Source organism: Manacus candei, unplaced genomic scaffold (assembly GCF_025592945.1).
Source record: "Manacus candei isolate 608988 ecotype Guabito, Panama unplaced genomic scaffold, ASM2559294v1 h1tg000086l, whole genome shotgun sequence".
NCBI classification, from domain to species: Eukaryota; Metazoa; Chordata; class Aves; order Passeriformes; family Pipridae; genus Manacus; species Manacus candei.
This window is the reverse complement of record NW_026138134.1, coordinates 2319731-2333058: the sequence shown is the minus strand read 5'-3', so window position 1 is coordinate 2333058 and position 13328 is coordinate 2319731. Positions and strand designations below refer to the sequence as shown.

At 53.6% G+C, this 13328-nt stretch overlaps 1 protein-coding gene across 5 annotated transcripts in view; it reads right to left on the bottom strand.

Moving 5' to 3' along the window:
* KIRREL3 (kirre like nephrin family adhesion molecule 3) overlaps nt 1–13328 on the bottom strand; it is a 358997-nt gene that overhangs the window by 35342 nt on the left and 310327 nt on the right. For all 5 annotated transcript variants that reach the window (XM_051812422.1, XM_051812424.1, XM_051812425.1 and 2 more), the window contains one exon: nt 11651–11756. In XM_051812422.1, the coding sequence (XP_051668382.1) occupies nt 11651–11756 (106 nt within the window). The remainder of the gene's footprint in view (nt 1–11650; nt 11757–13328) is intronic.

Genomic DNA, 13328 nt, shown 5'->3' with positions numbered 1-13328 from the left:
AGCCCCACTTCCCAGCTGTGTGACATTTACTCAGGCTCAGCAGTGGATCCACATTCCAGCAGCATACACGTGGTGGGATGAGCCCTCTGACTGCCAGTGTCCAGTCATGTGTACTGGGGAATAACCAGGACACGTGTTCCTGGAGGGCCAGTGGGACCCAGTGGGTTTATTGTTGGACACCAGCATCCCCTGGGTTTTTCCATGTTCCTGCCATGCCTGTTGGCCCTCATTTTGCAGCTATCCCAACAGCTCTTTTAGGCAGGGACATTTCCAAGGGTGGGACTGGGGGAATTAGTCAAATGAACAGTAACTGGTGCTGCCTGCAAGCACCAAATCACCACTGGGTTACTGGGGCAGACACGGTCACAGGGAGAGAAGTAGATGCCAACAACTTCACCCTCCCTTTAACACCCTTCCAGCCCCTGAAAGCTGCCATAAAGGACCAAAGAAGTGAAATCCTTTAGGAAAGTGTCTTCAGGGCTGAGGTGGGTGTCACTTCTGTCCCCACCCCTGCCCTCCTTGCTTCATCCCTGCTCCATCCTTCACACCTCACTTGTCCCTGGTCACATTCCCCCCATTCTGGCACAAAACCAGAAAAACCTCAAACAGAGCTGAAGGCCTCTTAAATCAATGTCTTTCCCCACTCAGAAGCTGTAAGAGGATTCATTATTTATATGGCAGAAACACAAAAGCTTAGCATATTTTAAGCTGTCTGAAATGACTTCAAGGCAACTCTTCCCCTGTCTTCTTTTTTTTAACAAAACACATTGAGATGTCTCTGAACTGAGCGGCAGGAGGAAACTCTTTTTCTTCCAAAAGAGAAAATAATATGTGTGGATTGAGGGAGAGAAAGAAAAAAACCCAGTGATTTAGCTTGGGATCACCAAGGAATGCCCATCAGGGGATGTTCCCTGTGAGGTGTTGGCATAATCCTTGGACAGACTCCTGATGTGGCATGGAGGTTATGGAAGTGGGAGAGGTGAAGGAGGTACCTTTGCTACTTCATAAGCACAAAAGTGATATCCTTCAGAGGCAGCAGGAGAGGAGGTGCTGGGTGTCTTTTCCCCCCTCTTTCTCCCCTTTTTTACATTTTCAATTTAGTCACAGCATCTCTAATTTCCTTAGATCTGAAGCCACCTCGTGAGACTGGAAGGGAACGATACGGAAGAAAGATGAGGGGGGAAAAAAAGGCCAGTAATCTTGTAAAAGTCAGTTTTGAAAAATCAATTTTCTTGTGTGACAAGATTTGCTTAAGGCTTTTCGTTCTGTGAAATCAGCCCATCATCCTGCGGGAACGCACGAAGGAAGTGGCAAGTGTGGTTTGGAATAACTCAGATTAAAGACTGCTAAATTAGGCTGGAAAAGCTGCCACCTCTCCTTGCAAAGGGAGAGGAGATCTGGCCAGAGGAGGCAATGATGCTCCTTCCCAGCCACATTCCCAGGCTCCAGGAAGGAGCTCCAGGGAGGTTTCTTGAAGGAGAGGTGATGGACAAGGCTGGGAAAGCACAACCACAGCTCCAAAGCTTTCGGTAGCACCAAGAGATTTGGGTGCAAAGTTTGCTGGAAATGAGATGCTTTAGAGACAGGTTCCAACACTTGGAAACTGAGCAGAGTCTGGAATACTCAGGATACTCCTGGGATGTCGGTGATTCCGGCTGGGATGGTGATGGCCACCACTGTGGGGCACCCCATGTTTCAGTGAGCCCTCCTGAAACACGGCTGCAAACCCCTCTGGCAGGGGCTCCATCCAGCCTGGGTCTGGACTGTAAACTCCATCCAGCCTGGGTTAGGACTGGCAGCTCCATCCAGCCTGGGTTTGGACTGTGAGCTCCATCCAGCCTGGGTTTGGACTGGCAGCTCCATCCAGCCTGGGTTAGGACTGGCAGCTCCATCCAGCCTGGGTTTGGACTGGCAGCTCCCTCCAGCCTGGGTTTGGACTGTAAACTCCATCCAGCCTGGGTTTGGACTGTAAACTCCATCCAGCCTGGGTTTGGACTGGCAGCTCCATCCAGCCTGGGTTAGGACTGGCAGCTCCATCACTCCGTTGTTTGGTACCTTTAATCATCTCCACGTCAGGCACGGTGCTCACCAGTACAAAGCATTCTCCTTCCCCCCCCTGTTCCCCCTTCCCAGCCATCAGACTCTCTCCTCTACATTCTCTCCTAATTAGTTCGAGCTGGCTCCGAACATCTCCCACCCGCTTGTTCCCATTACCTTGACAAGCCAGGGAACAAGACAAATCTCCCTGTCCTCACACCTCCATGAGCGAGGGAGGCTCTTCCAACCCTGCCTTCCCAGCCTCACCTGGAGCTGTGTGCCTTGGCAGAGCCCCCCCCCCCCCCTTCCCAGCTGCAGGGATAGTTGTGCCTTTTATTTTATTTTATTTTATTTCCTTTTTTTACAGCCTGTCTCTCCCTCTTCACCTGCCACCCAGCCAAGCTCCTCTCCCTGTCACAGGGAGCTGGCAGATGGGGCTGATGCATCACGAAGGAGATCTGAAGAATTCATTTCCCGTTAGTTTTTTTTTTTTCTTTCCCCAGCTTTCATTTTCACTTCAGAGCAAAGGTCCAGTTGTCTGGGAGGAAGCTACAAAGACAAACCCAGGCAGGAAAACAGAGATAGTCAGGAAAAATGTTACAGTGCCGATAACTTGAGACCTCGGTGTGCTTTGCATTCATTTCAACTCCCGCTTTAGCTGCATTTTGCTATGTCTATAAATTAGATTTATTCTGTTACTGCTGTGAAATGCCTGCAGGCCCCTTCCCTGTGCCGGCTTCTCTTCCCTCCCTTGCCGAGCTGGGCTGTGGGAGGCAGCAGGAGAGGTGACAGCCCTGCAGAGGGACAACATATGGACACACAGCGTCCTGCCGCTGGACAGACGGCGGCCTCGGCCTTCCGAGGAGGAGGGAGCAGATGGGAGCAGGGGGGAGGAAGGCAACAAAAACTGCACACTGGCATAAATGAGACCTTTCCCAAGCTAGACTGAAGGAGGGAGCTGGTTTGGGGGGGAGAAGGTCCGAAGCCTGCCAAGGAATGGCAGCAAAACCAAAGTGACCGTTCCACTCGAAGATGCTGAGATGCTTCTCCCCTGGACCAGACATCTGGTGAGCTGCTCTCCACGTCACCTCCCAGGCAGAGGGGACCCCTGAGACTCTGCAGGACCATGCAGGGCTGCCCCAGGTTGTAGAATCACAGAATGGTTTGGGTTGGAAGGGACCTTGGAGCTCATCTCATTCTAACCCCCTGCCATGGGCAGGGGCACTAGACCAGGTTGCTCCAAGCTCTGTCCAACTTGGCCTTGAAAGGGTCCCTGTCTCTCCAGAGGGGACATCCAGGTGTGTTTTTCCCTGTGAGTTTGGCACTGAGCATGATGCACATGGGGGAACGTGCCCACATGCCCACGGATTTCACACCATGTCTGCAGCCACTGGCCCCTCCATGGCCTGTTTCAAACCCTTGGCAACACCTATTAAATATTACAAGAGGTGTGACTGTAATTTAATTAGACTTAATATTGTAGATCCCCCTTCCTTGGCAGAGACTCCCAAAAATTGGCCAGCTGGGTCGTGGTCATGGCAATCAAAGCTCTGGGGAACGTTTGGCATGAGGGGATGGTCACTTTTATTCTGGGCCTTTCATTAAGGGCAGAAAAAAACAAGCAGCATAAAAACACACCAGCTCCCAGGAGGCACTTTCCAAAGCCATCTGAATTGCATATTAAAGCATATTCAGGTTTTACAGTGCCAGAAGAGGGAAAACAGCCACTGCTGTGGCTTGGCTGGAGGCAGTGCCAGGCGTGCCCATTAAATGCATCATTTGCCACTTCTCCCTCAAAAGTTGCCAATGAAATCATTGCCCCAGATCTCTGCATCAGCTTCCCATGATCCAATAAACCCTCCTGGCCTTTACAGCCTACGGATCTGTGAACATATTCAGCTAAATGGACGAGGCAGGGACGACTGTGGTGTCGTGGAACAGCGTTAAACTCCTGACACGCCTTTCCCTGGCCTTTAACCCAGGAACAGGGATGCTGTGCACATCCAGAGGCCCAACTGACCCATGGAGAGCCAGCTGGAAGAGAGGCATCTTGCTCCCAGTGCCCAGGGTGATCTCTCCTGGCAGCAGGAAACAATTCCCACGGCTCTTGCTTCCCTAAGACCCAAACTGCTCAGCTCTGTAGATGTGGCCTCATCCTGGTCAGATGAAACGGGGTGCACCCATCTGTCAGCTCAGCTATCCTCACTGCCTGCAGGCAGGATGAGCTCACTTTCACTTTTATCCTGCCTCAGATGTATCCCTGGGGGCATCCCTCTGGCATGGGGACCCCGTCTGAACAGGTCTGATCCCTGAGGAGTGAGCAGGAGGAATTAGGGATGGGAATCCCTACAAACCAGTGATTTGGGACGAGAGGAAATGGCCTCACGTTGCACCTGGGGAGCTTTAGGTTGGATGTTAGGAAACATTTCTTCATTTCTTCCCTGAAAGGGCTGTCCAGCCCTGGCACAGCTGCCCAGGGCAGTGGTGGAGACACCATCTCTGGAGGGATTTAAAAGCCATGTGGATGTGGCACTTGGAGACAGGGGTCAGTGGTGGCCTTGGCAGTGCTGAGGGAATGGTTGGACTAAATGATCTTAGAGGGCTTTTCCAACCCACAGAATTCTGTGATTCCACAACTTGCTGACCTTCATTCTGGGCCTCCCCCTCTGCTATAACCACTCACCCAGGGCAGGGGCTGTCTCTTCACTCTTCCCTTGGGGATTGTTTTGGAGAAGCTGGGTCTGTGTGTTGAGCCCATGGCTGACTGATGATGGATGTGCTCCTGGCAATAAGTTGGTCCATCCAGCCACGTTTCCCGGGGCAGTGAAAGAGCAACGATTCCACCAAGCCAAGCAAGGGCTGCCCAGCTGCTCATTCCCTCTTCCATTCCCCGGGCTCTCACAGGTCTGTGCTGCTCCTCCACCCAGTGTCACCCTCACACTCTCATTCCCTGGCTCTTTGCCACACACCAAAGCAATGCTGAGCCACGAGGGAGCTGGTTCAAGTGCCTGAGCAAACTTCCAAGGCGTTCCCAGCAGGACATGGGGCACGTGCTCTTGGGGGACTCGACTCCTCCGTGGCCGCCTGAGGCGTCTCATGAATAAATCTGGTGAGATGCAGGTCCCCAGAGGGGCTCAGAGGATAAAGAGCAGCAATGCCCTGTGGAGTCTGAACTTCTCCTATGGGTTTGTTCAAACAAAGTGTGGGAATGTGTCTCCATGGAATGAATGCCTCCGAGATGCACAGTGCGTGGCAGGCAGGCCAAGGCACAGCTGATGCATATCGTGATTTACTGCTTCTCTTCTCACAGCCTGTCCACATCAGGTGCAATTTTTCCATATCTACCTGAACCCCAACAAATCTGCCACTTTCTCCCCCAAGACCAGCAGCCAAAACACTCCCAGACCTGCCCCTGGGAATGACATGTGATCCTTGGAGACACCAGATCTACTAAAGGCACTTGGGCTCCTCATCCACATGTTTGGGAAATGCCCACCCTGCATCCCAGCCAGAGCCAGGGCCCTGTGGAGCAGGCTGGAAGGACAGGAGCAGGGATCTCTTTCTGGCTGCTGTCCCTTTGTTTTCCCTGTGCAGAGCCAGAGGGAAGCCAGGACACTGCCTCCCACCAGGTGCGTTCGAGCCCCAAACGCCTCTAAAGAAAACCTTGTTAAGAAGCAGTTGAGTCTGGATTAATATTTGATGAGCGACAGTGTGCTGCTGGCTCACAGATAAAACAGTATTTACCAAACAAGGGCTTTCCTGCAGACTGGAGCCCACTGAGTGAGCAAACAAACAATGCTCCAGGGTGAGCCACGCGGTGCCTCGACATGGTGGTGAGGGCAGGGGGTGCTGGGGCTGGCTCTGAGCTCTGCCCCAGCATGACCAGCCACCCCTAAGCCCTGACCTGCAGCTGCTGCTCACCAAGCTGGTTGGTGCAGGAAGATTTGGGCAGGTGGTGCCCTTGGCTTCAGCCCAGCCTAAGGGCAGGTGGAGCTTGCTGGGACCTCACACGGTACAATCCCGCTTCTCCTGCAGGATAGGGAGGAAGCGCTGCAGCACCATCCCTGACAAACAAGTGCCCTCCAGCTCCTGCTGATCTCTGCTCCTGCTGCAGCATCAGCTGGACCTTCTGCCACGTCCCACACTGTTATGGGGGGCTGGGTGTGTTCACAGCTGCCGTGCTCAGCACCTTGCAGCAGCTGGGAGGGATCGCTCCCTCTTCCCGGCTGTGTCAGTCCCACACCTTGTTTTGTGAGCAAAGTGGTCCCCAGAACTGCAGCTGGTGCTGGAGAGTGGCTCCAAACGTCCCCCTACCAACCCCTACAAAGATAACATTATTTTCAAAGGTCTGCACTGGCCCCGGGGGCGAGAGCACTGTGTGGATGCACAAAATGAGATATGTATCACTGCCCTGCCTGCACCAGCTCCCCATCACTCCGCAAAAATAATCATCAGCCGAGGAGCCCGAAAGGCTGAGGGACTCTGCCTCCTGCAATATTAAACCTTCCCATTTTCTGCTGCCACTTTAAAGATTCTCTTTCTTACCGCGAGTGATAAATAATAACAGCAAAAAAAACCCCCCACCCCACAGACACACAACAGACATCAAAAGCCACGAGCAGATTGGCAAATGGAGAGATCTGAAGGGAGCAAAGAGGGGGCCTGGTTGGGAGTCGGTTCACGTAGCCCCGACTTCTGTTGCTTCCCATTAATTTCCCCGCCATCGCAGGTGGCAGAGCCACGGCGACAGCTAATTACTCTCCCCTTCCCTCTCCTGCCCGCGTGCTTGCGGCAAAAGAAAGCCCGTAAATTCCCGAATTCCCCGCCCCCCCATCCCGGGGCTGCCCGCAGAGGCGCGTGGGCAGCGGGTTGGTGGGGGATGATCCCCCCCATCGGAGCCTTCGCTGCTCTGCTCCAGCCTGGCACCGGGACACTCCGCCTGCCAGCGGGCTGGCACGGGCTGGCAGCGGCTGGGCCAGCCTTCCCCCACCACCCCTGGGACACCAGGGAGCCTCTTCGGGCTCCCAGCCCCGTGTCCAGGGTGCTAAAGCAGGTGGGGACACACCCGGAGGTGCTGCCGAGCAGCCCGGGGCCCCCCGAGGCTTTTCCGAGTGGAAGATGCTGCGCTGGCAGCCCCGAGGGGCTTTTTGGTGGGCTGAGCTGCTCTTCAGCTCCAAAGGGAACATGTTCCCAGGCAGAGGTGGGGTAAAACCAGGCCAGATGGGGTATAAGACCCTACAGAAACTGTAGGATGTGTCTGTGCAAAGCTTGCTCTATGCGGAGAGAGGGAAAACGTGCAAACCAGCAAAATCCTGCTGCCAGGGTTAATTCATCCCTACGTCAAACCCCCTGCTCAGGGGTTGCTGGGACACCTCACCAGCCTCTGCCTGACTCCCTCCACTTGATTTTGGTGACACTGGCCTGTCCCGTGAGTGACAGCCCAGGTGACATCGTGGGCAAACAAACGTCCTTGGGGAAAAAGATGCTCCTTGTCAAGAAATGGCTCCTGCCAGCGAGGCAGAAGGGCTTGGATTTCAGCTCCAGTGCCCTCAGCTAAGGAAAGGAGCAGAGCAGCTGTGCCTCCAGCACAGGACACCCTGCCCTGGCCCTGCCTGCTTCCCAATGCCATGAGATGCCAGCAGATTTTAAGAAAGGAGGATTCTGACTTAGAAAACGCCACTGTGGCCAAAGATTTTGTGGAAATCTGTCAATTTTGACAAAGCTTCATTAACCCCCTGCCCCCAGAAGTGAAGACAGTGCAGGCTGTAACTTTCCACCCTGGTTCTGGGAGTGGATTGCTCCGGGGTCTCCTTTCCAGCCAGGCTTCCCTTGCATTAAAACCCACCCATGTGTGATGTTTTATAGAGGAGAGCACAAAGAAAAACTCCTAAGGAAAAAGGAGCCACCTCAATATCATCAAAACCCTGTTCTCTGTAGGGGTGGAGAGGGAATTTTGTCTCCTGGGGAATTGTGCTGGATTTTGTGTCTTTTACCCCTCTGTTGAAAAGAGCGAGGGGTCTGGGCTTAAAATCTTGGTCAGCAGGACCGTGGGGGTGGTTCAGTGGCTTCTTCCTAACAAACAGTCCAGTTCATGGATTCTTCCCAGAGGAGTGTTTTTGAGTGAGATTCTTGAACTTGTGTGCTTTTCCCAGCCAGAAAAATCTGGGATGCAAACTCGATGCAAAACCTATTGCCTCTTAAAAATGCCAGCAAGGTGACAACTTGGTGTGCTGGGAGCAGGGATGGCCCTGCAGAGCTGGCTGGGGATTTATGCCCAGAAAAGGGGATTTATGTTGTTTAGACATTTTTGCCTTTGTGTTCAGAGCTGTTTACTGACAAACATATTGGGGGAGGTTAAAAATAAACACGGGTTGAAGATCTGGGGTCTCTGTCTGAAGATGAGGGAAGCCATAGGACAAATTAAATTAGAGTGGTCCTCTCCTGAGGAGAAAAAAAATCACAGTTTGTTTTTAAGACAGAATAAGTTAATTTTCACAAGTGGTGGGGTCCTTATTGACCCCGAGGATGGCTCTGAGCTCATACTCTTCCTTTTCACACCTCCAGGTCTCTCAGACCCAGGGCTTTACACATCCCACCCTTCTCTCCTTGGTGTTGTCGAGGTGCAGGGGGCTCCTTGCTTGGATGTTCCACTCCAGAGGACTCCAAGCTTCAGTGCTGAAACATCTGCCACCTTTACACAGCTAGTGAAGAGCTGTGGGATCTTCTGGAAGGGAAGTGAATCCCCCCTCCATCAATCAGAGCCATTAAGCAGAAGGAAGCCCCACCGAGCGCTGCCGAATCCTGTTTGTTTGTCCCAGTGGTGGGGAAAAGGCCTCGTGTGAAGTTTGCATGTTAAGGGAAGTCAAGAAATAAAAAACCCAAAGTGCTTGAATTTTTCATGCCTCTTCCCCATCACCACCATCACTTTTATAAGAAAGCATAACATGAAAAAAATGGGCAATTAGTTCTGAGAATAAAATCCATCATGAAACGAAGCCATTTATGGCAAAGCAGGAATGCTGAGGCACAGGGAACAGGAAGGGTGGCAAGACCTGTGGCCTCAGGATGGCTGAGAGGAAAGAAGGGGGCTGAGGGAGGCATTTGCAGCCAGAGGAGACACCAAACACCCTGTGTGACCAAGGTGGCACCAAAGATGGGAGAAGTGCAGTGGCTCTGTCTCTACTTGGTGGAGAAAAGCAATCCAGCTTGGCTTGGGCATGGATCCAGAGGGTGGAAACAGCCAAAGGGAATCATAGAATCCCAGAATGGTTTGGGTTGGAAGGCACCTTAAAGCTCATCCCATTCCAGCCCCCTGCCAAGGGCAGGGACACCTTCCACTAGACCAGGTTGCTCCAACCTGGCCTTGGACACTTCCAGGGCTGGGGCAGCCACAGCTTCTCTGGGCAACCTGTGCCAGGGCCTCCCCACCCTCACAGGGAAGCATTTCTTCCCAATATCCAATCTAAACCTCCTCTCCATCGATTTGAAGCCATTCCCCCTTGCCCCAAATCCTACTTCAAGGAAGGGAAACACCCACACAGGAGCCTTCCTGGCTGCTCCAGCCCAGGCTGGGTTCAGGGCTGATGTGGAAGGTCCCACTGTTGAGGATCAGGTTGATGGAGCAGAAATTTTACCAGGCTCTTGCCACTCTCTGGTTCCTTGGCCAGAGGGGGTTGTTTTGCCTTGGGCTGTACCAGAATCAGTGCTGGAGTCAGAGCCACGTGGGTCCTTCACCCAGCCCGTCACACACTTCATTTTCCTCCTAACTGTAAATACTAAACCAGGGCTATTTGTATCTTTGACATTAATTGACTTCTCAAATTAATAACTCTTCTGTGTAACCAGCAACACAATTATTGCTTTGTTGTGCTGATATCCAGCTGGAAGGAATCGTTCCTACCAGGAAACTCGATTGTACTAATTAAGCTGTACGAGCCTAACAGGAGGTGGGGCACGAGGACCTGTCCCTGGAGGTGCCTCCTCTCTTATTATCCATGGATGCTGCTGCAAAGCCAGAATGGATGGTGAGCCTGTGCACACTAAGGGCTTCCAGGTAGAGGGATGAGCTGCTGCTGGTGGTGCTGGGATGGGGATGTACCTGGTTGCACGATGGTCTCTTCTCCCAAAGTGTGCTGACAACCTGCCTCGCTTTCCATACCCATATTTTGTCTACTTAGACCAAAAAACCTTTGTGAGCAGGGTGTTTTCCAATGTCTCAGCCCTCACACACATTCCCAAGGGCCCATGGCAGTGACTGCTCAGTGCAGAGCCATCTGCTCACCTGCAGTGACGATGGAATGTGACACAGAGAGCAGGGGAGGGCTGAGCTCGGAGACCCGCTCACCAACCCTGGGTGAGTAATCATGGAATCACAGAATGCCCTGAGCTGGAAGGGACTCACGAGGGTCATCCAGCTCTGTACAGACACCCCAGCAATCCCACCCTGGCCCTCAGAGCATTGTCCAAACCCTCCTGGAGCTCTGGCAGCCTTGGGGCTGTGCCCACTGCCCTGGGGAGCCTGGGCAGTGCCCAACCAGCCTCTGGGGGAAGAACCTTTGCCTGAGATCCAACTTGACCCTTCCCTGACACAGCTCCAGCTGTTCCCTTGGGTCCTGTCACTGCTTACAGAAAAAAGAGGAGGACCAAGGGAGGTTTGGAGCTGGGTCAGCACAGGGGGTGCAGGCAGGGATCCCCCCCTCCCACAGCTGCAAGCGACTCATTTTCTCCTCCCGCAGTTCTCAACCACTCGTGACCTGCTCTGAGCTCAGCGTGGCCACTGCAGGGGCACTGCAGACCCCGCCAGCAGTGGTGATCCCACCCACTCGAGGAGAACATCCCACTCAAGGAGAGCCTATCCCGCACGGAACCCCACACACCTCCAGCCCAGCCACTCTGCTCTGGCCCTTCCGAGCTCAGCTCCACTCTGCTGGGGATGGAGAGGCTCCCCGGGGATGGAGAGGCTCCCTGGGGATGGAGATCTGGGGATGGAGAGGCTCCCCGGGGATGCAGAGGCTCCCTGGGGATGCAGAGGCTCACGGTGGTCGCTTAAGGGTTACACGGAGACGGGGAGGGAGCTGCATTGTTCGAGCCATAAAAGAGCTTGCGGACAAAAAAAGGCAGGAATTTTCCCATAATAGACTTTTCACTCGGCGCTCGCTGCTCGTTATGTCCCCAAACAGATGGCTCCGCCAGCTCGGTGCCAGGCCTCTTAATCCACTCCAAACCCGATGAATCCCTGGCTGAGGAGTTGCTGAATGCAGCAGAACGGTGGCGAGCGGAGCCGACGTGTAACAACATCATCAAGGCATCGGGGAGCCGTCGGAGGGGGGATGCTGGGACAAGGACCGAGCCACAGCAGGGCTCTGCTGCTCTGCAGGGAGCAGGGGCTGGCTCCAGCCACTGCATCCCCCAAGCAGAGGCTGTGGGGATGAGCCACAGTGAGCACCACGCACTGGGAAACACGGGGGGCAGTGGAAGGGCCACCAGGAATCACAGCCGGAGGTGCTGAGCGCTCTCGGTCACCTGGAGGTGAAGCTTTGGGGGGGGAAGGTGAGGTGCTCCCAGCAGAGGGCTGGAGTGAGGTGTGTGGGGCCATGAGGGGGGGTCACCTTACCTGTACTGGGTGACGGCGGGGTTGGCCTTGGCGGAGCAGTGGAACTTCACAGTGTTGTCCTCGAGCACCGGCTGCGGCTCCACGGACAAGTTCACCAGGGGTGGGTCTGCAAAGAGAGGGACAAGCCCTTGAGAGACCCAAAGACACGGTACAGCATCCCCCTGCCTGCTGCCTGCCAGGCTCTGAGTCTGGAAAGCAAAATTTGGCTTTAAGAAAAGCTTGGCAGGAGCGGTGAGACTCCTTGATGCTGTGATATCACAGGATCCTGGAATGGTTTGGGTTGGGAGGGACCTTAAAGCTCATCCCATTCCACCCCCTGCCATGGGCAGGGACACCTTCCACTAGCCCAGGTTGCTCCAAGCCCCGTCCAACCTGGCCTTGGACACTTCCAGGGATTCAGGGGCAGCCACAGCTTCTCTGGGCAACCTGTGCCAGGGCCTCCCCACCCTCCCAGAGAACAATTCCTTCCCAATATCCCATCTAACCCTGCCCTCTGGCAGTGGGAAGCCATTTTTCAGTTGAAAGCCATCTAATGGTTGTCACACAGGCTGATGCTGTGAATGCTCTTCTCTTGGAGGATTTCAGTGAATAAGGCAGGAAGAGGAGCCACAGATGCCACTGGATGTAACAGTTCACTTCAAAAGTGTGACTGCTGGCTCTGATTCCCATTTAAGGACATAAACTCGCCTGCTTTGAGATGCTCCCATTTAATATCTCGCTGTGTAATGATGATCTTTTGTCTTTCCTCTAAGCTGAAAGTGGCATTTCTGCTCTTTCATCAGCTTAATCATCTCTGCCAAGGCCTTACTCGTGTCACAGGCCACTCCAGTCTCCCAACTGCTGCTCGGTTTCTCTCCTTTTCACATGAAAAGCATCAAAATGCTTCAGCAGCAAATAAAATTCAGGAAAGAGCCGATGAAAGCAAGATAGAAACGGGTGCAATGTTTAGATGGGAATAAGAATATCCAGACCTGTTTTAATTTTTCATGATTTCTGGGGGGGGGTGGTGGTGGTGTCAGACCTCCAGCTTTAAGTTTTAAACATGGGATCTCCTTTGAGGGGAAAAAGCAGAAAGAAATGGCCTTGTTGAGGGTTTTTTGGGTGCCTGAAGAACCAGTTGTCCCATGGCAGAGTGTGTTGAGGCTCATAGACCAAGTGAGGGGCTCTGCTGCCCTTGAGGTGGGATGATGCACATATCCAAAAATATATCCTAAAATAGGCCATGTGATGTTTTTGCCTCTACCTGCTGCCTCTCTCCGCTTCCTAAACATCCCAGCAACATCCTTCCCTGCTGGAAAATGGGGAAAGGCTGCAGCTGGTAGGGCAGGGGGGCAGAGAAGCTGGTTAGTACCCAGTGGCCCAGGGGGTGGTTGGGCTCCCAGAGCTGGGAGCAGGGTCAGTGCCACAGGGCCAGGGCTCGATTTCATAGAGCCACAGAATCAGGGAATCAACTGGGTTGGAAAAGACCTCTGAGATCATCAAGTCCAACCCTTGATCCAACCCCGCCGTGGTTCCCAGCCCATGGCACTGATGCCACATCCAGTCTGTCCTTAAACACCTCCAGGGACGGGAACTCCACCCCCTCCCTGGGCAGCCCATTCCAATGGCTGAGCACTCTCTCTGGAAAGAATTTCTTTCCAATGTCCAACCTAAACCTCCCCTGGCACAGCTGAAGACC